The sequence below is a fragment of the Paramormyrops kingsleyae genome, chromosome 17, assembly GCF_048594095.1.
Source record: "Paramormyrops kingsleyae isolate MSU_618 chromosome 17, PKINGS_0.4, whole genome shotgun sequence".
In the NCBI taxonomy this organism is placed as follows: Eukaryota; Metazoa; Chordata; class Actinopteri; order Osteoglossiformes; family Mormyridae; genus Paramormyrops; species Paramormyrops kingsleyae.
The window spans coordinates 25,430,305-25,458,083 of record NC_132813.1 but is presented as its reverse complement, the minus strand read 5'-3'; the positions used below and the strand labels follow the sequence as shown (position 1 = coordinate 25,458,083).

The 27,779-nt window shown below is 41.6% G+C and overlaps 1 protein-coding gene across 4 annotated transcripts in view; it reads left to right on the top strand.

Annotated features, from left to right (window-relative positions):
* col4a4 (collagen, type IV, alpha 4) overlaps positions 1-27,779 on the top strand; it is a 113,764-nt gene that overhangs the window by 23,798 nt on the left and 62,187 nt on the right. For all 4 annotated transcript variants that reach the window (XM_072701759.1, XM_072701758.1, XM_072701756.1 and 1 more), the window contains exons 4-12: positions 4,201-4,272; positions 13,007-13,141; positions 13,238-13,282; positions 19,428-19,544; positions 20,175-20,243; positions 21,066-21,101; positions 23,919-23,981; positions 26,643-26,678; positions 26,855-26,896. In XM_072701759.1, the coding sequence (XP_072557860.1) occupies positions 4,201-4,272; positions 13,007-13,141; positions 13,238-13,282; positions 19,428-19,544; positions 20,175-20,243; positions 21,066-21,101; positions 23,919-23,981; positions 26,643-26,678; positions 26,855-26,896 (615 nt within the window). The remainder of the gene's footprint in view (positions 1-4,200; positions 4,273-13,006; positions 13,142-13,237; positions 13,283-19,427; positions 19,545-20,174; positions 20,244-21,065; positions 21,102-23,918; positions 23,982-26,642; positions 26,679-26,854; positions 26,897-27,779) is intronic.

The following is a 27,779-nucleotide window of genomic DNA, read 5'->3' as shown; positions in this document are numbered from 1 at the left end:
GTGATAGTTAAAGCAGAAAATCCCATTGTGAAACGTACTTATAATCCTGTTCATTTTTGTCTGCTTTTCAGGTGGTTGACGTGACATATTTTCCGACATGTGCTCTCTGTCCACTGGTGAGAGTGTGCTCACCTGTGTGTGCGCGCGCATCGGAGCGGAACCGCCATGCGTGATACAGAGAGCAGAGGAGAATTGTAAAATGCAGGGCGCCCCCCTAATATAATGGTAGGGGAAACACTGTGGTGGATGTCAGTGAGTCGTGGGAGAGACTGGTCAGGAATCTGACCTTCCTCAAAATCCAAAATCCAATGGATTTTCTGAACACCATTTTATTGCAGCCTTTAAACTCAGGGCGAGTGTGTACCCTACAAGGGAGTTCCTTACCAGAGGGATCCCAGGAGGTCTGAGTACCTGCTGTGGTTGCCATCTGTTGGAGTCGTGCTCACATATCTTGAGGCAATGCCCAGTGGCTGAGGGAGCCAGGATTGCTAGGCACAATGAGGTATGCACCTTACTTGTAGTCAAGGCCAGGCACTACATATGGTAAGACCATGAGGAGCCACACCTCAGGGAGGAGAGTGGTGACCTGAGGAAGCTGGACATTATAGTGGTTAGGGGCAATCGTGCTTTGGTCATCGATGTGACAGTGAGATTTGAGTACGACCTTGACTCTTTGGATCAAGCATTGACAGAAAAAAATCCATCACTATAGACCGCTGAAATCTCAGATCTCACAATCTCAAATCTCGCAGTTGATGGGGGTGGAGCAGGTCATGTTCCTTGGTTTTGTAGTGGTGGTCCAGGGGCAAATAGCCTGCATTCAACTATGAAATCCTGTCCATACTGGGGCTGGGCAAGACCAGGTCAAGGCAATCTGCTGAACTGGTCAGTCTCAGAACTATGCTATTCTCCCTGAATGTCCTCAGAGTGTTCTGTGGCTGCAGCAAAAGGTATGTGACCAGGAGTAACCTGGAAACCCAGAGTTAGGTCCTACCCTCTTTATGGACCTAGTTAGATGTCCTGTCTCCCCTCGGGTTGAAAAAATGAGGTTGGTTCCTGATAATAGCATCTTTTGCTTGTCAGACAGGCTAGGCCCAACCCCCTATAGCTCTACCCAGGGTTTGGGCTGAAAATGACAGGTGGGCCTTTGCTACTCTGGACCCTCTGATGCCTTGCACAGATGTGCCACTGTGAGTGGATATTGTGGGAAATAATGGACTTTGTAATGATTACTATCTGCTAAGGACATTGGCATTATTAGTCACGATGCGATCATGTGTGGCATCACTGAATGACACTGGACAGGCCAGTTAACTTGGAATATTTTATGAAAGAATAGTCAAATGCCTCGTCATCTAATTAGTGATGCACATGAATCAATTAACGAGATTCCCACTGTCCCTACCTACTATCTAGTGAAACCACAACCAAGGGAATGGGCTTGGCAGAATCAGTGAGGAAAGAAGACCCTGTTGCGCTTGACTGTAGTCTGACACTGTGAAGAGAAGAGTGGGAGGCCTTAGTCACTGGTGAAATACCACTACTCTTAACGTTTCTGCACTTACCCGGGTAGGCAGGGAGGTGAGCCCGGAGAGGGCTCTCACTTCTGGAGTCAAGGTGCCGGTGTGTGACCTGGTCCGGTGACAGTGGCAGGTGGAGAGTTTGACTGGGGTGGTACACCTGTCAAGTGCTAATGCAGGTGTCCGAAGGTGAGCTCAGGGAGGACAGATACCTCCTGTGGAGAAGGGCATAAGCTCATTTTATATTGATATTCAGTATGAATACAGACCGTGAAAGTGGGGCCTCACAATCCTTCTGGCTTTTTGGGTTTTAAACAGGAGGTATCAAAAAAGTTACCACAGGGATAACTGGCTTGTGGCAGCCAAGCGTTCATAGCGATGTTGCTTTTTGATCCTTCAATGACAGCTCTTCCTATGATTGTGAAGTAGAATTCTCCAAGTGCTGGATTTTTCACCCACTAATATGGAACATAAGCTGGGTTTAGACCATCATAAGACAGTTTAGTTTTACCCTACTGATAATGTGTTGTTGCAATAGTAGTCCTGCCAGAGGAAAAATCACTCGCAGACGACCTGCTTCTAGGTGGGGGTGTTGTCATCCATCCTTCCAAAACTTTGTCAGTGGATCGGGCTGCAGGGCCAGCCCACCCCAGGGTTGGCAGTCCACGGTGGACCAGGTGGCCAGGTGGGGGCAGGCACACCCTGCTGGAACCTATTTCACGGTGGGCCATGTGGCCAACAAGAGAGGCAGCCAGGGCATACACCGAAGTGCTGTGGTTGACTAGGCAGCCGGATGACTTAATTCCTGGAATCTCACATGCTTAATTGGACCAGATGGCCAGATTTCCAGTTAGTTGACCAGGCAGCTGGATGACTTAATTCCGAGAATATCAACCGGTCAATTTGGGTTTGGTGGACAAGATTGCCAGATTCCCATTCAATGGACCAGATGGTTCCATCTCACCGTTTGAAAGGGGTATCATTCCTAATACCCTAAGTATAGGCCAAAGTGGCAACCTTAGCTTGAACTCAAGGTCCAATAGGCCTAGGGAGGTAGCAGGGGCTTGGCTGAATCCTTCTCTGGCCAGGATTTGGGGTTAGGGTCTTAAGGTTAGAGACAAGGTAAGGGCTGGAGGTACCGAGAGGTGCCTGGGTCCTTTCCTGGGGTAAGCTTGGTAGAGGTAGAGGTCCATCCAAGCTCCCCCCCCCCCTCCCGGTTCAAGCTCCTTTATGGGTTTGAGCCAGGGGTAAGGGCTGGAGGTACCGGGAGGTGCCTGCGTCCTTCCCTTGGGTGTGGATGTCTACTTTAAATGAACCTTTCTATGTTATGTTACAGAGTTCTTCAGCAGCCTAACCTCAATCATGTTCACATAAAGGGTTACTGACGTGTTCGATAGGTCCGATTCAGGTGGAGAGATGGGGGAACCAAAAGGCGAGCCACTCCAGTTCAGATAGGCGGATATAGCTTCAATGTAGTTATCTACTTTTTCTCTGTAGCTTGCAGTATAGCTAACTGCTATATTGAAATAGTAGCTTTTATGTAGCTCAGCTACTTTTAATCATAAGCAGCTTGTAGCCTGCCAAGCTACCATTTAAATGTAGCTTCCTCAACCCTGCATATGAAAACATTTGGTAACGCTTTACATTAACTCTATAATGCATTCATAGCACATGGAATGCACCTTCATAATGCATTCATAATGCAATCATAGAACATTCATAAGCAGTATATAAATATACCCTAACAACCTAACATACCTTAACAGCTTTAATATACATTAATAACAAATGTTATATGATAATAACAAACATTCTATTCATATAATTGTATAATGTATAAAGCTGTTAAAGTATGGGTATACTTACATACTGCTTATGGATGTATTATGTAGGAACAGGTAATGTAAAGAGTTACCAAACATTTAAATTTGTTATGAAAGCAGTTCAGTATTCAAAATGTGATATGAAAATCACCTAGTGTGACTTGCCAGTGATACTTCAAATGTACTTTTAGAAAAAAATAGGCACCATTTAATGTAACTGTAGATTAGTAGGGATCATGTCAGGATAGTCAGACATGTAACTGACAGTTGATTTCAACGTGAGGGATTACTTAATATTTTATTATCCATCTTATAGTAAATGTCAATAACTGAGCTTAATTTTATTGGATGTTTGAACTGTATTGGATCTGTTATGTATTTTATGTTCAAACACCTCTACATAAACAACTGAAAAATCTGAACAGATTTCGTATATAATATTCTGATGTGATGGAAATGGTATGCTCTTAGGCCATGAGATTGCCTGAGAATTTCAGTATGGCTTTTTAATCAGATAGACAATAGATAGCTCTCTTGTGTACCATATTGTTCTGTCTGCCAAAAGCAAATTCCGTTTAATCTTGATGCTTGTTTTTCAATCGATATTTACATTCCTGTTGATCTCCTGGGCTGCATGTGCATGCACGTGCAGAAGCACAGACACACGCACACCTCTAGGCCACAATGTCCTTATCTTGTGGCCTGCTGGGTAGCAGAGTTAGACAGCAATGCAAGGTACAAGCAGATTAGAATAATAAGTGGCTGGAAATACATTCAAGTACAAGATGACTGTATCAGACAATTGTGTTGAAGGAGTGTTTCAGATTGTGTTCAAAACAACTTCTGTCATTTTTCAGGGGAAGACCCCGGAGCTGTGTGGAGGACACGACTGCCATCAGTGTCCATGTTTCCCAGCCAAGGGAACCCGGGTAATGCTATTCGTGCCCACACCTTACAGTGACAACATCATAATCAAACCTGATCTTATCCATCTAGGGCTGGAATTTCACAGAGATTATGGAGCTCAAGTACTGAGATGGTAATCCTGCTGGGTTTTACTGGTGAATAAATCCTTTAGCATCCTTAGATATTATAGATCAAAGACTTGGGTTGGATTTGTTAAATTTAGTTACACTGAAATCACAGTATATGTTACATTATTAGCATCTGGCACTGGGCTAAATTTCCCGCCCTATAAAATCAGATAAAATAAGGTTAAGATTTTTTTGTGGGTAGAGGGATACAATTTTCAATAGTAAAAAGGGCCCATCATGAATCCCTGTCTTGAATCCCTACATAGCAGAACACAAGTATACCTCTACTGTATAAACAAGAAGTTTGAGCATGCTCAGATGGCAAAATATTAGTGATATTTGTTAGTATTACTGATAACACTTTTTGGCTGTTCTAAGATTTGTATACAGTGCTATATTTGTTTGTATATCTGGATGATATGTTTCACATACTACTTCTTTAATGTGTATGTCTTAAAATGACATCTGTCGTAATAAGCTTTTGTCTGGCATTACACAATATTGCTATACAAATATAAGTGCTAGGGCCACAAAGGTGCTCTTTAAAATAGACATTTATTCACTTGTAAATGAAGTTACAGTGAGCTTTGTAGTAAATACTGACACTCACATACAGACCCCAACACAAACATATACAGCTATTTTTCCAGATTAGGTAGAGATTCATGGGCCCCTCCAGGTGTACGTCTGTACGCACTGGGCATACCAATGCCATTTAGATCTGTTTGATATTTGGCTACTGTTACATTTTTTTGCCTTGTTATGTCTGCAACAGAAACATAAAAGAAGTAGGGCTATCTGATTTTCAGTAAAATATGAATCACAGTTTTTTTTTGTTCAGAATCAAGATTATGAATTTCTTTTACCATTCTTGAGAAATTTATTTTTCTATTTATTATTATTTTGCATTATGCATTGTCTTTATGAAGATACTAACAATCTGTGGAGATGTGTAATATATCAGTTCATATGCCAATACTGCCAGCCCATATTAAAACTTTATCAGTATTCAAAGTTAGCAGCACTAGAGCTAAAGACACAACTACTGAAATAATAGACATGATTGCATTCATTCATTGCATTCCAAGTTCATTCTTGGGACACAAGTTAGCAAGAACACTCTTGCTAAGAGCACAATCACATTCTTTCCGTTCTTGCTATTGATTAGCAGATTTTTATGTTCAGCAGACATTTATGTGCATCGGAACACGTCAACTGCGCATGTGCAAGGAAACTGATTAGGTATATCCAGTAAGCTGCAGTACTGACTTTCACAGAACAAATGTCAACAAGAAAAGCATAGAATAAGAATATCGTAGCACTGGGCAGACCAAGGCATCACAAAAGCAGTGAAGGACGAGGAAACTTGCTTGCTGGGGCAGAAAACGCTCTTTATTATAGTCCACTTTAGGATTGTAACAGGCACCCAACAACTGCCGAACCCTCTACCAAACTTGCAGAAACGCAATGAGGTCAGATGCCGGACCGTCAGGTACACACAGGGTGAGTAATTTACAAGACACTAGAGACACGCGAGGGTACATATAAGACATGAGCAAGCTAATGTGCAACAATAGGGAATGCAGCTATAATCATAACAACAACAATACATGGGTTATTTACAATTACATGCGGGGCATGCTGGGACATGTAAACCTTGCTGGCACTGTGGTTAGCAGATTTTTATGTTCAGCAGACATTTATGTGCATCAGGGCATGTGGACTACACATGTGCAAAGAAATTTCTTAGGTATTTCCATGAAGTTGCAGTACTGACTTTCACAGAACAAATGTCAACAAACAAAGCATAGAATAAGAATAGTTATCGTACTTGTAGTTATTATGGAGAGCAGCTATATAAGGAGATGTTGAGGTACTCGCATATCTGATTTTTTATATTGGCCATTTTACCTCCCAAAATGGTATTTTCCCCCCAAGGATAACCTCAATGTAATAAAAACGTATGACTACAGTTAAAAAACTAAAAATGTTTAAAGTCTTGTATTTTGATTGGTTAAGGTTAGGGGCTGAGTAGTGTTTAAGGTTGTCTTTGTTGGGATTACAGTTTTTCCCATGGAATGGAAGGTCCCCATTTAGATAGGTACACCAACGTGTGTGTATGTGTGTGCGTGTGTGTCAACATTCATATATTTTTTATATTTTATTAAAGATATTTATCGTACTTTACTATCAGAATCACGCTTTTGATGGGCTCATGATGCTTTTTAGTATGAATGCTGTAACTTGGTAACTGCTGGTATAATTCTTCAGCCTCATTACTTCTCTGTCACATGAGTCTAGCTGCTGACAATCTCACAATCAGCAAAAAATGTTTCAGGTATGCTACAAAGACAAGAGTCTGTTTGACTCTAGAATACCTTGGTCCTTTTCAGTTTCCTCTGTCTTATCTCTTATCTCAGATAGCATCAATGCTGGCAGTTAGTCATGTCTGCAGTCTTCCCAGTTTTATGCTTTTTATGTATATATTATGTCTGGAATTTTTCATGTGAAACAAAAAAGTGGCACAAAAACATTAAAAAATTTTCTTTTATGTATGCTTATGTAATTTATAGTGCACAAGAAAGTAAGTGGAAGATTTTTGCAACATTTCTGTAATTCTTAAATGTTAATGCATGGTGGCTTTTCATGAAAAGACGGTTGATTCCATTTGGGATACAGTTCTACAGTTTGTGATAATCTTTTATTCTGAATTTTTATTTGAGATAATCTGCACAGCTGGGCTATGACTTCAGTGAGTTGTAGTGATGGGCCGATGAAGCTTCATGAAGCTTTCCGGCGTTCCCCATAAAGTGCCAGAACTTGTCTTCAAACCTTTTTCTCAATCATAGAGAGACCCCTAGTGGGGTTCGGCAACACTTTGAACAATCTAAGAATGAAGTACAGTGGTACCTCAGAACTCAAACTTAACCCGTTCAGAACTCCGGATCTAATCCTAAAAAGTTTGAGATCTGATCGAATTTTCCCCATAAGAAATAATGGAAAACCAATTAATTGGTTCCCGGCCCCAAAAAAATTACACCTAAATATGTTTTTTTTTAGCATTTAAACACCGGATAAAACAAGAACAGCATATACTGTACTAAAGACATCTAAGCACATTTATCAAAACAGTAATTTGTAAAGTAAGAAAATAAATGTATCCAAACAAAGTGTAAAGTTAAAAAAAACAATTTGTCCTGCCCCGAACGCTCCTTCTGTGTGCCACACCCCCTCGTTAACCCCGTGTGATCAGCTGTGTCTGGTTGTTTTCATTAGCCCTCTGTATTTCGTCTGCGTTTCAGTTTGTTTCCCCAGTCCGGTCATTGTATTGTCCGTCTGCATTTTGCCTGCCTTACCTGTAATTAAACCCCATATTGCCCGATACCCTGACTGTCACGCCCCGCTCCGTCCGACCCTAACGTGTGCCACCTCATGTTAACCTCATGTGTAATCCCAGTGTTTTACAGCTGTTTCTGATTGTTGTCATTAGTTCATTGTATTTAGTCCACGTCTGTGTTAGTATCCCCAGTCCGGTCATTGATGTTGTATCGTTGCGTGCTTTGTGTTGTGCTTTAATTAAACCCCGTGTTCCTGATCCCTGGCTTCCTGCCTGCCTGTTTGTCGGACCGCGAGTGTAACACTGACATCTGCGCCTTTGTCTCCGTTCCGTCCCCGCTGGGCATGACAATATTATTATAATTAAATGTATTAATGGTTTATTATTAATATTAAAATAATGCATAAGAAATCTTTATTTTTAAATATATTGTATTATATAATAATATTCACTGTTACTGTCTATCATTGTCTAAATGTATTTTTACTGTCTAAATATATGTATTCAGCTAGTGTAAACATGCACGATGCTATCACAGCGAATGCGAGACTGAGACTGAAGCGTTACCCTTTTTTTCTGCTGAGAGACGTGCCGTGAGACTCATTTCCCTGCGCCTGCAAGTTATCTTACGTCGGCGTTCAGGGTTTGACTTCTGAGATTCAGATCGAGCTCTAGGTAATTTTTTTTCGATCTGGTTGGTTCGACTTTTAAGAAATTCGAGTTCTAATGAGTTCCAGAACTGAGGTACCACTCTATATCCATTTGCATCAAATGAATAATGTGGCTGGTATGACTGCAGGGTCTGATAGTGTTATGCTAAATATTAGAGATGTACTGATATTTGGATCGGTATCAGCGCCGATCCAGACCTATTTGCCGGTGTTCTGACGAGTTGAACTACCTATCGAGACGTACTATCGAGCCTTTTTGCGCATGTGCAGTTCCACCGTCTTGGGATTAGGGTTAGGTTTTAGGGGTTTGGGTTAGGGTAAGGGTTTTAAGGGGTTTGGGGTTTAGGGTTAGGGTAAAAGTTAGGGTTAGGGCTATCGATTAACACTACGGTAGGATAACTCGACAAAGTAGCTCATTTTGACAGAACCCCGGATCGGGTATCGGCCATGCGTGACCGATCCATGTCCTATACATACTTATTTAGTTTTTGGCAATCAATCGCACTACAGCTCTTTCCCATTTTACATGTTTTTTGCGGCATTCAAATCGAACGCTATCGCTGCCCCTCAGTCTTTTTTGCTACTCAGAGGGTGTGAGTACAGTGACTTCCACCTGCTGTGATGTCATGCGCATACCCTTCGCAGTACGAGGAGCGTAAGATAAGATGTGACGATCTGGGAGTATTATACGCTTTTAACAAAAACCAGTAGCACAGCGATTTGCAATCTTTGTAAAATAAAGTTTTGAGGTGGGAATAACGTTTAATGGACTATCTCATTTAACAAAGCTCACGCAAATGCGAGACAAAACAAAGCAATGGATGATTTGGGAGTCGCTAACTTAATTGAACTGTTTTGCGAACTCGCTGCAGCTTGTGATACAAGAGGGGCTGCCATCGCAACAAAAGTGTAACTGCGCTGACGTCAATGAGGGAAAAACTGAAAATTTTTAAGCATTCGCCACTTGTGTATACTTGCTTTGAAGATATTCATATTGAACTGCAAATGCCTCAAAAATGTTTAAAACAAACAAGGTGGAACAGTACGTTATGTATGTTTGTAGTAGCCTAATTAAATATTTTTTTGTCATATTTTTTCCATCTGTATTTACTAACTTAAAAAAAATTAATATATAAAGTATAACAAAATAAAAAGAGCTCTTGGATCGTAATCTGTATCGGTATCGGCAGTTGTGTAGCGGAATCGGATCGGAATCGGATCGGAACTGAAAAAATGTGTCTCTACTAAATATATGTATTTACAATAGAATACTGTGATGGATCTGGGACAAACTCTTTAATTGTCGATAACCTGTTGCCAATGAGGTGCTGCAATGTGTGTGACCATTTTCACTTGGAGTTTAGAGGGGAGTTTTTAAACTGGGGAGATGGTGCACTGGGGGGAGAAAAAATCCTCCTTGTGTTGTAGCTTGACAGTCTCACGGGGGCAATGAAGATATTTAGCACATTGAGGATGTGTTATTGCCTTATGACAGATGCTTGGAGTAAGGCACACCTGGCCAATACAATAATGATAAATAATATGGATATAATCTTTTACATTTATTCATTTTGCAGATGCTTTTATTAAAAGCGATTTACAACAAGGGAATGGAAACCCAGCCTCCCCTGTGGCAGGCAAGAATTGAACAAGGAAAGATACTAATAGTAATAATAATAATAATAATAATAATAAATAATAATCATAATAAATAATTTTGTATTTTGCCATTTCGATATTCATTCAGCTTATTGGGAGACATCAGCATTAGTTTTTGGCAATCAATCGCACTACAGCTCTTTCCCATTTTACATGTTTTTTGCGGCATTCAAATCGAACGCTATCGCTGCCCCTCAGTCTTTTTTGCTACTCAGAGGGTGTGAGTACAGTGACTTCCACCTGCTGTGATGTCATGCGCATACCCTTCGCAGTACGAGGAGCGTAAGATAAGATGTGACGATCTGGGAGTATTATACGCTTTTAACAAAAACCAGTAGCACAGCGATTTGCTCAAACTATTTGGAAATATTTGAGGATTGCCTCTTGCCATTTCCAGAGCCACTTTCCATAATGAATCAAAAGGTGGTGTATGTAATGCAAACTGTATAGCCATCAGTCTCTCTAGCTGCAAAAGAACCCCACGATGCCCAAAGGTTTCATCTTGCTTTTATAAAAGGTTCGAAAAGCCGACAGATCCGAAACCTCTGACACCTCAGGATGAATTGAATGTCATTGGTCACAGGATATTGCATAAATGAACCAAGCTCCGACTCCCAGCTTCGAGTCACTGGGCTTCACTTTAACAAGGCAAGCTCAGAATTCTCTGTATTATACAGTATGTCCCATCACTAGTGAGTTGTATTAACTGCATTAACAGAAATAGCATAACTATTGTTTTTGATACTTTTGTCGCAGAGTGGTTCTGTTATCACAGTCCTCTGATTGGTTGTCACTTTCATCCCAGGAATCATTTAGTACATACTTTATCTCACTACAGAAATACTACGCAGAAATACAGTACTAATTACCGTAGAAGCAAAAACCACTAGGTTAAGCAATTCAATTTTTAGCTTAATTTGACATTGGCTGTTGAATACAATAGATACATATCAATGTCTGATAGCAGTCACAAAATTCAAAGTAACCCAGTTTATTTTTCTTCAGCTTAGAATGCACAAAACAGACCATTTCAGATCAGAGTGTGCTCCTTGTGTATTGTGAGGGGAAACATGCAAGTACATAATATTTCAGTTTATAACCATGTAGCATTTGAGTTTACATGTTTGTGAAGTAGAATCATGGGGTTTATGTCTTCTTTTGGCCTGAAATTAGTTTAAACTTTGATGTAAAAAGATAGCAGAAACAGATAAATTAATAAAGAATCTTAATGCGAAGTGCATATAAGGCAAGTCCAACAGCTTATATTAAGCTATTTTACCTATAGTTTGAGGAGATATCACTAGAGTAAAATATTATTTTTTACCTCTAGTTACAAGACATTTCTTTATTATATGGATTTGTTGCCCTCATGTGGCTATTTTGAAAACAGCAAATAAAAACAGTAACATATTGTGTGTTGCAACACACAGAATTAGTCATTGGCTCAGCAGTCATCAGAGGTGGCAATTTCAGGTCCAGAAATTAAAAATTCAGACCAAGATTTTGTTTCAACCAACCAGTTGAGTACTCTGTGACTGTGACTCTTTATGCTCAACTGGTTGGTTGAAAGTAAATCATGGTCTGGATTTTTACTTTCTGGACCTGAAATTGCCACCTCTGGCAGCCATGACCTGTCAACAAGTTAATGCAGCCGCTCCTGTTCCAGGGATCCAGGGCCTAAGAACAGCCACATTGATTGAGTCTGTCTCTTGTAGAGACACGCACTGATACATTATATTGCCAAATCAGTGTATTCAGGTGTTCCAATCACTTCCATTGCCATAGGTGTATAAAATCAAGCACCTAGGCATGCAGACTGCTTCTATTTGCGAAAGAATGGGTCGCTCTCACCAGCTCAGTGAATTCAAACATGGTGGATAGGATACCACCTGTGTAATAAGTCCATTTGTGAAATTTCCTTACTACTAAATATTCCACGGTCAACTGTTAGTGGTATTATACCAAAATTGAGGCAATTGGAAACAACAGCAACTGACCCTACAGACCTCCAAACTTTGTGTGGCCTTCAGATTAGCTCAAGAACAGTTCATAGAGAACTTCATGGAATGGGTTTCCATGACTGAGCACCTACATCCAAGTCTTACATCACCAAGTGCAATGCAAATCATCGGATACAGTGATGTAAAGCATGCCGCCACTGGACTCTAGAGCAGTGGATACGTGTTCTCTGGAGTGACAAATCATGCTTCTCTGTCTGGCAATCCGATGGAGGAGTCTGGGTTTGGTGGTTGCCAGGAGAACGGTACTTGCCTGACTGCATTGTGCCAAGTTTAAAGTTTGGTGAAGGTGGGATTATGGTGTGGGGTTGCTTTTCTGGGGTTGGCCTTGGCCCCTTCCTTCCAGTGAAAGGAACTCTTAATGCTGCAGCATTCAAAGCCATTTTGGACAATTTCATGCTCCCAACTTTGTGGGAACAGTTTGGGAATGGCCCCTTCCTGTTCCAAGGTCCAAAAGGACATGGATGAGCAAGTCTGGTGTGGAGGAACTTGATTGGCCTGCACAGAGCCCTGACCTCATCCCAATAGACCACCTTTGGGATGAATTAGAGTGGAGACTATGAGCCAGGCGTTCTCATCCAACATCAGTGCCTGATCTCACAAATGCTCTCCTGGAAGAATGGTTAAAAATTCCCATAAACACTCCTAAACCTTGTAGACAGCCTTCCCAGAAGAGTTGAAGCTGATATAGTGTGCCAACTCCATATTAAAACCTATGTATTAAGAATGGGATGTCATTAATTAAAGTTCATGTGTGTATAAAGTAGTTGTCCCAATACTTTTGGCAGTACAGCGTTTGTTGAAAGGTTTTGTAAAAGTTTAAAGCATAAGAAATCTATCTTCTCCATTTATCCTAATAAAAATCAGTAATGTTCGTAGAGGTTTATTGCTTTCTTACAGATTTTTGAGGTTGTTTTAACTATCATTGTTCTGTATTTTTCCAGGGGTTGCCAGGTGATCCAGGACAGCAAGGTCTTCAAGGGCCCACTGGCCCTCAAGGCCCATTGGGACCCCAAGGAGAGAAAGGACATAGAGGTCCAGATGGTTTGCCTGGGGAGTCAGGGGTGAAAGGGGAGATGGTAATTGGGACATTGCTGTCCTGTCCTCCTGTCTCAGCGATGTTTGCTGATTCTGTGCGCCCGCTGTCTTCAGCATTCTGATCTCTTTTCTTATAGGGTGACAAGGGGTTCCCTGGTTTCCCTGGGTTTAAAGGGATCTGGGTGAGTATGTACGAAGTGTATAAACATTACCCTTACAAATAATGCTGGTCTTCAAGTCAGTCACATGGTACATGGACAAGGTGCTCCACATGTGTCCCACATTTATTTTGAGCGGGCTCAGTGATATTTGAGTTGTGGAATACTGCAGATCACAGGACACTGTGAAGTAGCATTGTGTACCTGGCACTTACTATCATTACTTGTTTAAAAGGCCCTTAAATCTTTATTTCTTGCTTTTTGTCTCTCATATAACCAGTTCCTTTGCCTCCTTTTCTTAATCTATGCTGAGTGAAGTAAAAATATATGCAATCTGTTAGGGGTTTCAGTTTTCATCTGGATTCAAAGGAGTAGCAGGTGCTTGTACACTAAGTGTGTATGTATCTCATAGCATGGCTCAAGAAGAGTTATACAGATGTTCCTCTAATTACAAACTTTCAACTTAAGAACTTTCAGACATACAAATGAAGAGGACTGTAAGTACAAATTGTGTTCGTTGGGGTTCCTGTCCACAACATCAAATTTTGTTCTGCACGCCAATTCTGTCTAGTATGACTTCTGGTTGCTACTCCCACCGTGGAGCAACGTAACATGTGTACTCCCAGCATCTCAGTTCTTTGTTCTTGCGTATAACCTTAAAATGATGTTGAATAACTACTTACGAACATTTCAATTTACAGTACGAACGGCCGTTCAGAACGTAACTCGTTAGTTAGTAGAAGAGCATCTGTATATGACTTATACTGCAGTTTTCAAGCTTGTGCCTAAATGAGCCACATATATTACTAACAGTTGCTTACTGTCCACATAGTGTATCTGAGTGCTCTACACAAGGGTTACCCAAGCGTACGCCAAGAAGGTCTGGGGAATATTTCTAGTGACAAATATAAAATATACTAGAGTGACATCCATACAGCAGCTCAATTCTTGTTTATATATATATATATATATATATATATATATATATATATATATATATATATATATATATATATATATCACTGCTCAAAAAAATTAAAGGAACGCTTTGAAAACACATCAGATGTCAATGGGGGAAAAAATCATGCTGTATAGCTATATTGATATGGACTGGGTAATGTTTTAGGAACGAAAGGATGCCACATCGTTTGATGAAAATGAAAATGATAAACCTACAGAGGGCTGAATTCAACGACACCCCAAAAATCAAAGTGAAAAAATGATCCGGTAGCTAAAAATTGAATTGCTTAACCTAGTGGTTTTTGCTTCTACGGTAATTAGTACTGTATTTCTGCGTAGTATTTCTGTAGTGAGATAAAGTATGTACTAAATGATTCCTGGGATGAAAGTGACAACCAATCCAGTAGTTTGTATGGCCCCCACGTGTTTGTAGGCATGCCTGATAATGTCGGGGTATGCTCCTAATGAGACGACGGATGGTGTCCTGGGGGATCTCCTCCCAGATCTGAACCAGGGCATCACTGAGCTCCTGGACAGTCTGAAGTGCAACCTGGTGGCGTTGTATGGACTGAAACATAATGCCCCAGAGGTGTTCCATTGGATTTAGGTCAGGCGAGCATGGGGGCCAGTCAACGGTATCCATTCCTTCATCCTCCAGGAACTGCCTGCATACTCTCACCACATGAGGCCGGGCATTGTCATGCACCAGGAGGAACCCAGGACCCACTGCACAAGCGTATGGTCTGACAATGGGTCCAAGGATTTCATCCTGATACCTAATGGCAGTCAAGGTGTCGTTGTCTAGCCTGTAGAGGTCTGTGTGTCCCTCCATGGATATGCCACCCCAGACCATCACTGACCCACCACCAAAATGGTCTTGCTGAATAATGTCACAGGTAGCATAATGTTCTCCACAGCTTCTCCAGACCCTTTCACTTCTCACATGTGCTCAGGGTGAACCTGCTCTCATCTGTGAAAAGCACAGGGCGCCAGTGGTGGACCTGCAAATTCTGGTATTCTATGGCAAATGCCCATCGAGCTCCACGGTCCTGGGCAGTGAACACAGGGCCCACTAGAGGACATCGGGGCCTCAGGCCACCCTCATGAAGTCTGTTTCTGATTGTTTGCTCAGAGACATGCACACCAGTGGCCTGCTGGAGGTCATTCTGTAGGGCTCTGGCAGTGCTCTTCCTGTTCCTCCTTGCACAAAGAAGCAGATACTGGTCCTACTTATGGGTTAAGTACCTTCTACTGCCCTGTCCATCTCTCCTAGAGTAACTGCATATCTCCTGGAATGTCCTCCATGGCCTTGAGACTGGGCTGAGAGACACAGTAAACCTTCTGACAATGGCACATATTGATGCACCATCCTGGAGGAGTTGGACTACCTGTGCAAGCTCTGTAGGGTCCAGGAATCACCTCATGCTACAAGTAGTGACACTGACTGTAGCCGAATGCAAAATTAGTGAAAAAAACTGTCAGAAAAGATGAGGAGGGAAAAATGTTAGTGGCCTCCACCTGTTAAACCACTCCTGTTTTGGGGGTCGTCTCATTGTTACCCCTCTAGTGCACCTGTTGTTAACTTCTTTAACTAAAACCGATTAACAACCCCCATTGCTACTTAACAGACTAGATCAATATCCCAGAAGTTAAATTGACTCGATGCTATACTATTTTTTTGAGCAGTGTATATATATTTACATACATTATTGGTTCCCTGCCCCCAAAAATGACACCTAAATATGTTTTTTTAGCATTTAAACACAAAATGAACAGGATAAGACAAGTAGAGCATATACTGTACTAAACACATCTAAGCAAATTTATCAAAACAGTAATTTGTAAAGTAAGACATTAAATGTATCCAAACAATGTGTAAAGTTAAAAAAACAATGGGTCTCATTCACCAACTGTTCTTACGAACAAACCCCACCTATGCACTTTTTTACAAATATTCTGACATTCACCAATGTTTTCTTATCTGAATTTTTTTTAGCTAAGAACAGAATCCATGCACACTCAAGACCATTCGTACGCCCATTTGAGTAATGATATTTTGTTCAAAATAATCGGTTATAGCAGTTTTGTTCACTCTACAGTTCATAAAATGATAGTATTTCAATAATTCATAAAAGTAAAATATAAAAGAATTTTAAAGTGTAAAAATTATTTTCATGGTAATAACAGCGATCATTCGGATTATAAATAGGTCTGTTTCTGCGCATTGGCCTTGCTATCAAAATGGCATTTCTGTTACTGCTTGAAGAGCTTGGCAATCTTGCTCTGAGAAGGGAACACATGTTTGAAGATCATTTTAATTTATTTGGCAAACAGCATTCACAGAGAAGGTGATATCTTTCCATGTAACAGAGTTCTTGAGGGCTTTATATCCACTGGTTACGCTACTAAATAACATGTGTTTATTTGCATGTACCTCCTGTACAGTAAAATCCAGTTATAACGGACTTCAAGGGACCTGGCAAAACAGTCCGTTATATCCAAAGTCCGTTATATCCAGAGTTGCTGTATGCCCAAAACACAACTACAGGACACCATTTACTCATGCCACACCCCAGCAGACACACTTGTGGTATAGATTATTATGTTGTACATGTAGTAATCCAACTTAACCTGACTAGATGCGTGACTATTAATAATCCGACTACGTATCTGCGCTGGATATCACCGGCACGCCACGTGCCTTGTAGGCGGAGCCTGCATGTCCGTTATAACCGAATATAGCTACAGCTAAAAGCGGCTCTGGGGATCAAATTGTCTGTCCTTTAAAAGCGAAATTCCGTTATATACGGGTCCGCTATATCTGATGCTTTTTCTGCATGTTCTTAAAGGCGCACTGCCAGGACCAGTGGACCTCTTCTGTTATAGCCGATATTCCATTATAAGCGAGTCCACTATAATGGGATTTTACCAGTGGTGGAATGTAACAAAGTATTTGTACTTTGTTACTGTACTTAAGTACATTTTTACATATCTGTACTTTACTTAAGTAAAAATAATAATGCATACTTTTTATTTTACTCCATTACATTTTGCGGCAATTATCTGTACTTTCTACTCCACTACATTTCTACAATTTATGCCGTTAGTCGTTACATTTCATGAACACAAATTCGTTAAAGGCTTGCATGAAAAAATAGTTAGCCTATTGCATTCTGCCGTTGCTTGCCATTTCCTACCAATCAGGTGGCTTTATTAGCTCCAATGATGGCAGAGCGTGCGTCAATTAGCAGCACGAGCTGGTAGACTGGCTTGATTTCAAGAAGATGAGACATTCAACATGGACCCATTCAACATGGTTTATCTTAATGGTATATTAGTGGGTGATACCTAGTAGATAACTTGTCATCCACATAATTCTAAGTTAGGGTACAGACAGTATTGCAGAGTGCACGCACAATAAGCACACCAAACTTTCCAATACATATATACTGTATAGTTCCTTGTAATTATTACGAGCAATGACATCGGTAGAGGCGTAAGTCAGTATATCTACTATTCTTTTACAAAATGGCACACCCGAGACGTCGAGGTAAACCATTGGTGAGTACTTTTACTTAAAAAAATACTTTAAAGTAAATTTAAAAGTAAGTACTTAGTACTTTCACTTAAGTAAGATTGTTGATGTAGCACTTCTACTTTTACTTGAGTGCATATTTTGCACAATATTTGTACTTTTACTTAAGTACTAAGCTTCAGTACTTCCTCCACCACTGGATTTTACTATATTAATACTTCTACTTCAGCATTACTGAAGTTTTTTTTCCTCTTCGTGACAAGCGACTCAGCCTGCGTGTCTCTTCGCCATTCCTTGCGCACGGCCCAACAGTCTCATGCCCTTTTATGGGAAATTGCAGGGCATTTCCCTATGCTAATTTGGACAAATTGGCACGCGCTTTCAGTTACGAAGATGTGGGATTCACCATTCTTAAGAACAAAGGTGCAAACAATTCTGCTACTTAAGAACACGTCATGAATCCGACGTAGGTTGTTCTTAAAAAATTTAGTAGGAACAAATTTAAGAGAATTCTTAAGAAAATATTGGTGAATGAGGCCCAATGTGTCCTGCCCCGATTGTCCGCTCCTTCCGTGTGCCACGCCCCCTCGTTAACCCCGTGTGGAATCCCCGTGTGATCAGCTGTTTCTGGTTTTTGTCATCAGTCCTCTGTATTTAGTCCGCATTTCAGTTTGTTTCCCCAGTCCGGTCATTGTATTGTCTGTCTGCGTTTTGCCTGCCTTACCTGTAATTAAACTCCGTATTCCCCGGTACCCTGACGTCTGCACCTTTGTCTCCGTTCCGTCCCTGCTCGGCACGACAATATTATTATAATTAAATGTATTAATGGTTTATTGTTAATGATATTAAAATAATTAATAATAATTAATAAGAAATCTTTATTTAAAAATGTATTTTATTATATAATAATTACTGTTACTATCAATCAATTTCTAAATGTATTTTTACTGCCTAACTGTTACGACTGGTGGGCGGGCGAGTAGGGAAGCAGGCGAGAGAAGCCAGATGACCGGGTAAACAGGGTTTAATCAGACTTGGAAGGCAGACACTCACGAAACGCATAACAATACAATGACGGATCTGGGGAAGACTGACTCAGACGAGGACTAAATACAAAAGACAAGCTAGACATAACAGGACTCAGGTGATCACAATCAGGGCTGAACACGAGGTAACGAGGTGGGCGTGGCACACATCGGGATCGAACGGAGCGGATCGTGACACTAACTATATGTATTCAGCTAGTGTAAACATGCACGATGCTATCACAGCGAATGCGAGGCTGAGACTGAAGCGTTACCCTTTGTTTCCGCTGAGAGACATGCCGCATGACTCATTTCCCAGCGCGTACAAGTTATCTTAGGTCGGCGTTCACGGTTCGACTTCTGAGATCCAGATTGAGTTCTAGGTCATTTTTTTTTCGAACTGGTTGGTTCGACTTTTAAGAAATTCGAGTTCTAATGAGTTTGAGAACTGAGGTACCACTGTAATGGAAATATCTTCCAAAATCTAAGTGGTTTCTGGGGAGTAATTACACTGTGATAATGGAATATAGAAGTTCATTGCAATCTAATTTTCTGTTCTTTTTTTCCTCAAGTCATTTTCATTTTTAAGTTTTGCATTATGTATTTATGCCTACACATGTTTAATTGCTTGGTTTTTGTCATGCACAAGGGTCATCCTGGTGTTGAAGGACCTCCAGGCTGTCCTGGGCTAGATGGCTGTGCGGGACCAAAAGGTGATCAGGGTCTCCCTGGAGAACAAGGGCATCAAGGGATCTGTGGGCAACAGGTGAGATGTTTACTAGGCCAATTCTTGAACCAGCAGACATAAAGAAGTGCACAGGACAGGGTGCACATTGAAGTGCCACAGGGTCACAGGGCAATTTAGTGATGATAGTTCACCTATGCATATGTTATGGACAGCAGGAAAATACTGGAAAACCACCAAAAGCCACACAACAGGGCGAGAATATTGAAACTCTCCACATGCGGTGAGTAGGGGCAGGCTACAAACCCCCCAGCCCAGGGGGTGTAATGCAACAGTGCTTCTTACTGAGCTGCCCACCTGTCAAAACAGGTGATTTGTTAGAACTGCACCCCTGACTGCTCCAACTTTTCATAAGTGCTTATCCAAATGCAGGGTCATAGCCTATCCCTGAGATTGGCAGCAAGTAATGTCATTCTGTCAGAGGGAACACTTACAATGGGCAATTCAGAGACACTGATTCATCTATTTGTATGCTTTAGTAGTGTGGGAAGAAATGCATGCCTGCAAAAGTCATGTAAATGCCACACTGACAGATATTATTCATATGTACATTATATATAATGTTTATGGCTAAATGACTAAATAACCGAATAACAAAAACATACCTCTGGTTTTTGGTGAATTTGCTGACATTCTTTTCTGGATATTTAGGGTTTGAAAGGAACAAAAGGACAGAAGGGGGATTATGTCTATAAACCTCTGAATTTGCCTGGCCCTCGTGTAAGTACCGATTATAATTTGAAATTACCCTATTATCAGGGATTGACATAACTGGTAAGCAAGTACGCATTCACCTTTAAAAGCGATATGTGTGGCAATCAATTAATGTAACAGTGCAAATACATACGTATTTTATACGCATTTGCTCCGATATGACAAGAAATTACAGTGCATTTTAACCTCTATACCGCAAATGAAATACGAATTAGCATATAAAGGTTAAAAAGCTCAATAATTTCTTGTCATATTGGCACAAATGCACATAAAATACATACGCATTCATGCTGTTACAACAATTGATTGCCGCATGTATCGCTTTTAAAGGTGACTGCGTACTTGTGTACAAGTTATGTCAATCCCTGCCTATTATACTTAGCCATTCAAAATGACCCCATTTTGAAAAAGACCCTTTTAAATATCCCTAATATCATTATAATTATACAAATGAAACTTTTATGTAATAGACTAAGTGATTGGTGGTGGCTCTTTGGTTAGCACTGTTGCCTGAAACCTGTTGGATCAGGGTTCAAGTATACACCAAGATTTTGTGTGTGTGCATGTTCTCCCTGGGTCATCACAGGGTTTCCTGCAGGTACTCCAGATTCCTCCCATAGTTCATAAAATGGTGAGGTTAATTGGAGTTGCCCACAGGTGTCCCTGTGTGAGTGTGCCCTGTGATGGGTCTGTGCCCCATCCTGGGCTGTTCCCTGTCTTGTGCCCATATCTTCTGGACCACCCAGACCCTGGATACAAGTGGTTTCAGAAAATAGATGGATTGAATGATCGATTAGGAATTAAATCACTTCTCTCTGTGTTTTTCAGGGGGACATTGGGGTTCCTGGGAAACCTGGTTTGCCTGTAAGTATTATGGTGGATGTTGCTCGTGTCATTTAAGGACAGGGCAAGTCAATCCTATAGGTGACATGGATTGCCTCTTAGGGCACCATATTCTGAGGGGGTGCAGACTCAGCAAACTGCATAATCTGTTTACTTGATTTTATTTTTATTTTATTTTATTTTTTATTTTAGTGTAGTTTTAGTCAACGAAAGTTACTGAATATTTTGGTAACCAAATCTACTTCAGATTCAGTTGACTAAATTTACAATACATGCAGTCAATAAAAATAGGTTTAACCATAGTGTAATACAGATACACACTCAAGCACATGTGTATAGCAGGAAGAAGGACGTGGACACGGCAGTCAAACAAAACAGAATGGGGTTTATTGTTTATTATTTTGCTGGGCTGAGCGCCAGAGGGCATAACACTTAGGTGAGAGGGGGTCCCTTTAATAAAATTCACTGAGTGAGTGGGGGGGGGTCTCCCAAGATAAAATTCACCTGAGCTTAACACAGATATAAACAGTTTACAGATAGACTTCAGAGCCTGAACTGCATGGTTAACATAGTTGAAGTCATTTAGACCAACAGCAACTAAGTCTGAAGTCTGCAATTTAATGCTAATTTATTATTAATATTAAAATAATAAGAAATCTTTATTTTTAAATGTATTTTATTTTATAATAATAATTACTGTTACTGTGTTTTATTGTCTAAATGTATTTTTATTGTCGAAATATATGTATTCAGCTAGTGTAAACATATCTCTACAAGGTCACGTGTTTACAATACTCCTCTGATCTCTGTATCTCGCATGACGCATGGCACAGACACGTGTGCACACTCACAGGTGAGCACACTCCCACCAGTGGACAGAGAACACGCGTCGGAAAATTATATATATAATTACCCTGGGACCTCCATCTGGTTTGACATGCCCGAAATGACGAATAATTATATATTATATTAGGGCTGTCAAAATTAATGGGTTAACGTGGATTTAATCCATCATTATGATTCATCTGATTAAAATTCTTAACGCAATTAACCTATCTGCAGCGCAGAATGACTCAAAATCCCTGAAATGTCTCTGTCAACCCATTTCGGGCAGTTTTGGTGTGTTCCATTTGAGTCGGATTCCGAATTTTGAAGCCGGAAGTGACGGCATGCGAAATATCTCGGAGCAGCACAGAGGATCCCGAGTTCAGAATCCAAGATGGCTGCGCCATTTATCAACAGAAGGGAAAATTGTAGTTTTATACTGTTTAAGCACTACTTCTCATTTGTGGCTCATTAAATCGGTCGCACACACTATACCGTCCAACTTATCTGTGGACGAGTTGCTACGGAGTTTTATACGTAAAGCACCGCACATAATGTCTTATCAACTGATATTGCTAACAATGGCAATTAACCGGGCTATTTGTTAGATTTACGGTAGTTCGGGCTAATTGTGAGTGAACGAAGATAAAGACCATTTAAACTGAGGTACCTAAAATCCGACAAGTTGTCCGGCTAAACAAAAAATCTTGCTTTTTCATATGGGTCCATGGTATTGCACTTCTGTGGCAGATGGAATGCATCCGACTCGTGTTCAAGATGTTCAAAAAACTTAAGTACATATATATTCCCTTTTCTTGACTGTTTTCTCATGCAAAATGAAATGCGATCAATATAGATTAAAAATGAATGATATTTAATTGTGATTAATCGAAATTAATCCACAGCAACCCCATGATTAATCTGATTAAAAATTTTAATCGTTTGACAGTATTATATTATATATATAATAAAAAAAATGTTCTGATGTTTAGTTCAGTTGTTATATTGACTGCTGTCATTAAAAGAAACATGTGAACACCATGAATCCTGTCTGTGTATGTCTGCCCCCCCCCAAAAAAAAGCTGTAAATCTAGGAGAAACACTGGATACTAAGAGGTTTGTCAGTCTAACAACTACAGTCAATAAGATACCTTCATTATTTCTATTTTATTAATACAGTTGTGGTCAAAAGTTTACATACACTAATCAGAGGCAGTCATGGCAGTTTTTGGCTGTTCTTTTTCTGTGGCAGAATGATTATACAATGTTATAAAAAAAAAAATCACAAATTTGTTTTAATTTATTGTTGGTTTTTGATCTCAGGGTCAAAATTATACATGCAGGGTAAAAAATGTACAGTCATGTGAAAAAATTAGGACACCCCATTAAATACTTCTTTTTTTTATTAAGAAATATCAACATATCAATATTAAATATCCTTTCAAATTATACCTATAGGTAAATGTGATGTAATTGCATGACATGCAAAAACAAGAAACAAATTCACTCAAAATAAACTGTATTATTAAAAAATCATTTGAGTTCAGAATTATGTATTGATGATAAGCTATTCGACTAATCGACACACATGGGTACTTAAACACAGCAGGCTGAGCAGCGAGCTTCTTTTTACCTCAACCCTGTTGATAATATACGGACTGTGTTCACCCTTTCAACCCTATCCATTTTCCAACTTGCAGGGAAATTTGGAGGTTAGTGGCAGGATTGGTAGTCCAGCCACTGGAAAAAAACTCACACTGGTCCATTTGGACTACTGTATTGCTGAGGTATCACCCACTGCAGAGCTGCACTCAGGTTCTCATCCCTGAGGTGGTTCGTTGTGTGGTGGGTGCAGCAACATACAGTGATCAACATGTGCCCCTTTCCTCCTACTCTATGATAGCTAGCATGGTTCCATTGTATAGCATGCATAACACAATATTTTTAAGGTTATACTATGGTCAGTGCATTTGCTTTGTACAGTAAGCTGTCACTATATATTTTTTTTCCCAGGGAATGACTGGAAGTTGTGGGAAATGTGGCCTCGTGGGACCCCGTGGTGCTAACGGAGATGCAGTAAGATCCATCCATCCATCCATTATCTGCCGCTTGTCCGGGGTTCAGGTCACGGGGGTAGCAGCTTCAGGAGAGATACCCAGACCTCCCTCTCCCCAGCTACCTCTACCAGCTTCTCGGGGAGGACGCCGAGGCATTCTAAGGCCAGCTAAGAGATATCATCCCTCCAGCGAGTCCTGGGTCTGCCCCGGGGCCTCCTCCCTGTAGGACATGCACGGAAAACCTCTCCGGGTAGCCGCGCAGGAGGCATCCGCACCAGGTGTCCAAGCCACCTCAACTGGCTCCTTTCAACGTGAAGAAGCAGTAGTTCTACTCTGAGGCCCTCCCGGATATCCGAACTTCTCACCCTATCCTTAAGGGAGAGCCCAGACACCCTGTGGAGAAACTTCATTTTGGCTGCCTGTATTCACAATCTCATTCTTTCGGTCATTACCCATGGCTCATGTCCATAGGTGAGGGTAGGGACGAAGATGGACCAATAGATCAAGAGCTTTGCTTTTCGGCTCAGTTCTTTCTTAGCCACAACGAACCGGTTAAGCGCCTGCAAAACTGTAGACGCCGCTCCAATTCGTCTATCCAGCTCCCGATCTCACCTACCCTCACTCGTGAACAAGACCCCGAGATACTTGAACTCCTCCACTTGAGGCAGTACGTCTTCCCTGATCTGAAGAGGGCAATCCACCGGCTGAGAACCATGGTCTCGGACTTGGAGGTGCTAATCCTCATCCCCGCCGCTTCGCACTCGGCTGCAAACCGCCCCAGAGCACGCTGGAGATCCCCAGCAGATGAAGCCAACAGGACGATATCGTCTGCAAAAAGCAGCGAGGCTCTTCTGAGGACACCAAACTGGACACCCTCAACACCCTGGCTGCGCCTAGAAATCCTGTCCATAAATATTATAAACAGGACCGATGACAATGGGAAGCCCTGGCGGAGCCCAACCCGCACTGGGAACACGTCCAACTTATTACCGGCAATGCGGACCAAGCTTCTGCTCCGTTCATACAGGGACCGAATTGCCCACGACAGTGGACCCCGGACCCCATACTCCAGAAGCACCCCCCACAGAGCACCTCGGGGAACCCGGTCGTAAGCCTTTTCCAAATCCACAAAACACATATAGACTGGATAGGCAAACTCCCAGGCCCCCTCCAGTACCCTTGCAAGGGTATAAAGCTGGTCCATTGTTCCACGGCCAGGACGAAAACCGCATTATTCCTCGACTATCGATCTCACCCTCCTCTCCAGTACCCCGGAATAGACTTTCCCAAGAAGGTTGAGAATTGTGATCCCCCTGTAGTTGGAACACACCCTCCGGTCCCCCTTCTTAAATAAGGGGACCACCACCCCGGTCTGCCAATCCAGTGGCACTGTCCCTGACCTCCCCGCACTGTTGAGAAGGTGTGTAAGTCACAACAGCCCCACAACATCCCTAGCCTTTAGGTATTCTGGGTGGATCTTAACGCAATTAACCTATCTGCAGCGCAGAATGACTCAAAATCCCTGAAATGTCTCTGTCAACCCATTTCGGGCAGTTTTGGTGTGTTCCATTTGGATTGGCAGACCACATAGCTCTTTAACCACCCTGGCCACCTCAGCCCCAGTGATGGGTATCTGACGCAGGGTTGAGGAGGTCCTCAAAGTATTCCTTCCACCTCCGGGTGATGTCCCCAGGTGAGGTCAACAGTACCCCCTCCCCACTATAAATAGTAGGAACCAGGAGCTGCTTCCCCCTCCTGATATTCCGGATGGTTTGCCAGAACCTTTTTGAGGCTGGCCGAAAGTCAGTTGACAGGTCTGCCCCTCTCTTTACCCGAGTGTCCAAGATGGAAGGCCGCAGATGAGATGATACGATTATAAAAACGATCATCGACCTGTAGCCCCGGGCATGCTCGTACCATGTCCACTTATGGATGCCCTTATGCTCGAACATGGTGTTCGTTATGGACAAACCATGCATTGCACAGAAGTCCTATAACAGAACACCACTCGGGTTCAGATCAGGTAGGCCGTTCTTCCCAATCACCCCCTTCCAGGTCATACTGTCATTGCCCACGTGAGCATTGATGTCCCCCAGCAAAATGATGGAATCCCCTCCTGGCACGCCAACCAGCATACCACTAAGGGAATCCAAGAAGGCCAGGTACTCTGAACTGACATTCGGCGCATAAGCGCAGATGACAGTCAGAGACCTATCCCCGACCCGAAGGCGCAGGGAAATAGCCCTCTCGTTCACCGGGGTAAACTCCATTGTTAATGCACCGAGCTGTGGGGCCACCCCAGCCCGGCGTCGCTCACCCGCCGCAACTCCAGAAGAAAAGAGTGTCCAGCCCCTCTCCAGGAGATTGGTTTCAGAACCCACGCTATATGTTGAGGTGAGCCCGACTATATCTAGTCGATATCTCTCAACCTCACGCTCAAGCTCAGGCTCCTTCCCCACCAGAGAGGTGACATTCCATGTCCCGAAAGCCAGTTTTGTCAGCCAGGGATCAGACAGCCAGGGTCTCCCTTGACCGGCACCCGATCCACAAAGCACCGAACCACTGACATTCCCCTTGTGGGTGGTGGGCCCTCCTGGGGGATGCAGTAAGATGTTTTTCCAAAAACATTCTCACAAACCAGTCTATGGTTCTTCTGACTGTGCTTCCTTCTGCATTCTAGGGGTATCCTGGTTTGCCCGGACTAAGGGGCACACCCGTGAGTATGCTCGCTTTGACTCAGCATGCACACCCAAGTTTTTGTTGTAGATTGTGCTACTGTGTTTTTTTAAGCTAAGAACTGTTATAAAGGTTTTGTGTACTCATGGATGTGTTTTCCTGAGTTCTTGCCTGCCTGTATGTTATTGTCTTTTCCCTGTGTGTACTTATGCGTAGGGAGAAACTGGAAGATCATTACCTGGACCGAAAGGTGACCAGGTGAGCAATGCGGCATGGAATCAGGGCTCTGATCTTATGTACAGGCTCTCTATAGCTGTGTACAAAATGTCCATTTGTTCAGTCAGTCACTCACTCACTATATAGTGTTTGCTACAGAGAACACTCACTAGTGGACAGGGACAGACAGCGGTTGATACATTTTGGATATGAGGTGGATATTATGCTGCTACATAACTATGTGCCGGACATTCATAATTGTTATCTCTGTCGCATAAGTGAATGCAAACATGGACACCAACATTGCTATTTTTAGGTATGTCTTTTTGATATGCCTTCATAATGTTGAAATAAAAGAATTGTGTACACTTAACTTTATTTGTAACATACTTGACTGTACTGTATCCACCTACACAACCATGACGGTTGTAACAATGATGTTTTATACTAATCTTAAATATACTCTATTAATTGTGAATTCACATTTCCCATGTAAAGCAGTCAAATACATCAAAATAACTTTGTTTTTACAGCAGCAGTGGCACTCGCACTGTTGTTATATCTCACGTGCAAGTATTTAATAAGCAAGCTATTTAACAGCAGTCAATAGTTACAGTAAAGTTTCTCAAAAATGGTTCTAACACTTATGTGACAGGTCGGAATGTGTGGTTGTGTAAGTTGACCAATGTAGGGTACAGTTTCTGTACACTAAGTTTTGGTGCCTCACACTGATTTTTTCTAGTCTACTATATAGTGAATGAAATTTACAGTTGAGAATTTGAACAGCACTACTCCCTATATAGCCAACTCCTTATACAGTGGAATATATAATTGGTGAGTGGATATTGCCAACACAGCTTATGTGTGTTACTGTGTAGAGGTGCTCAATATGCATGCTTCACTGTGACTTTTGTGTACATATGTT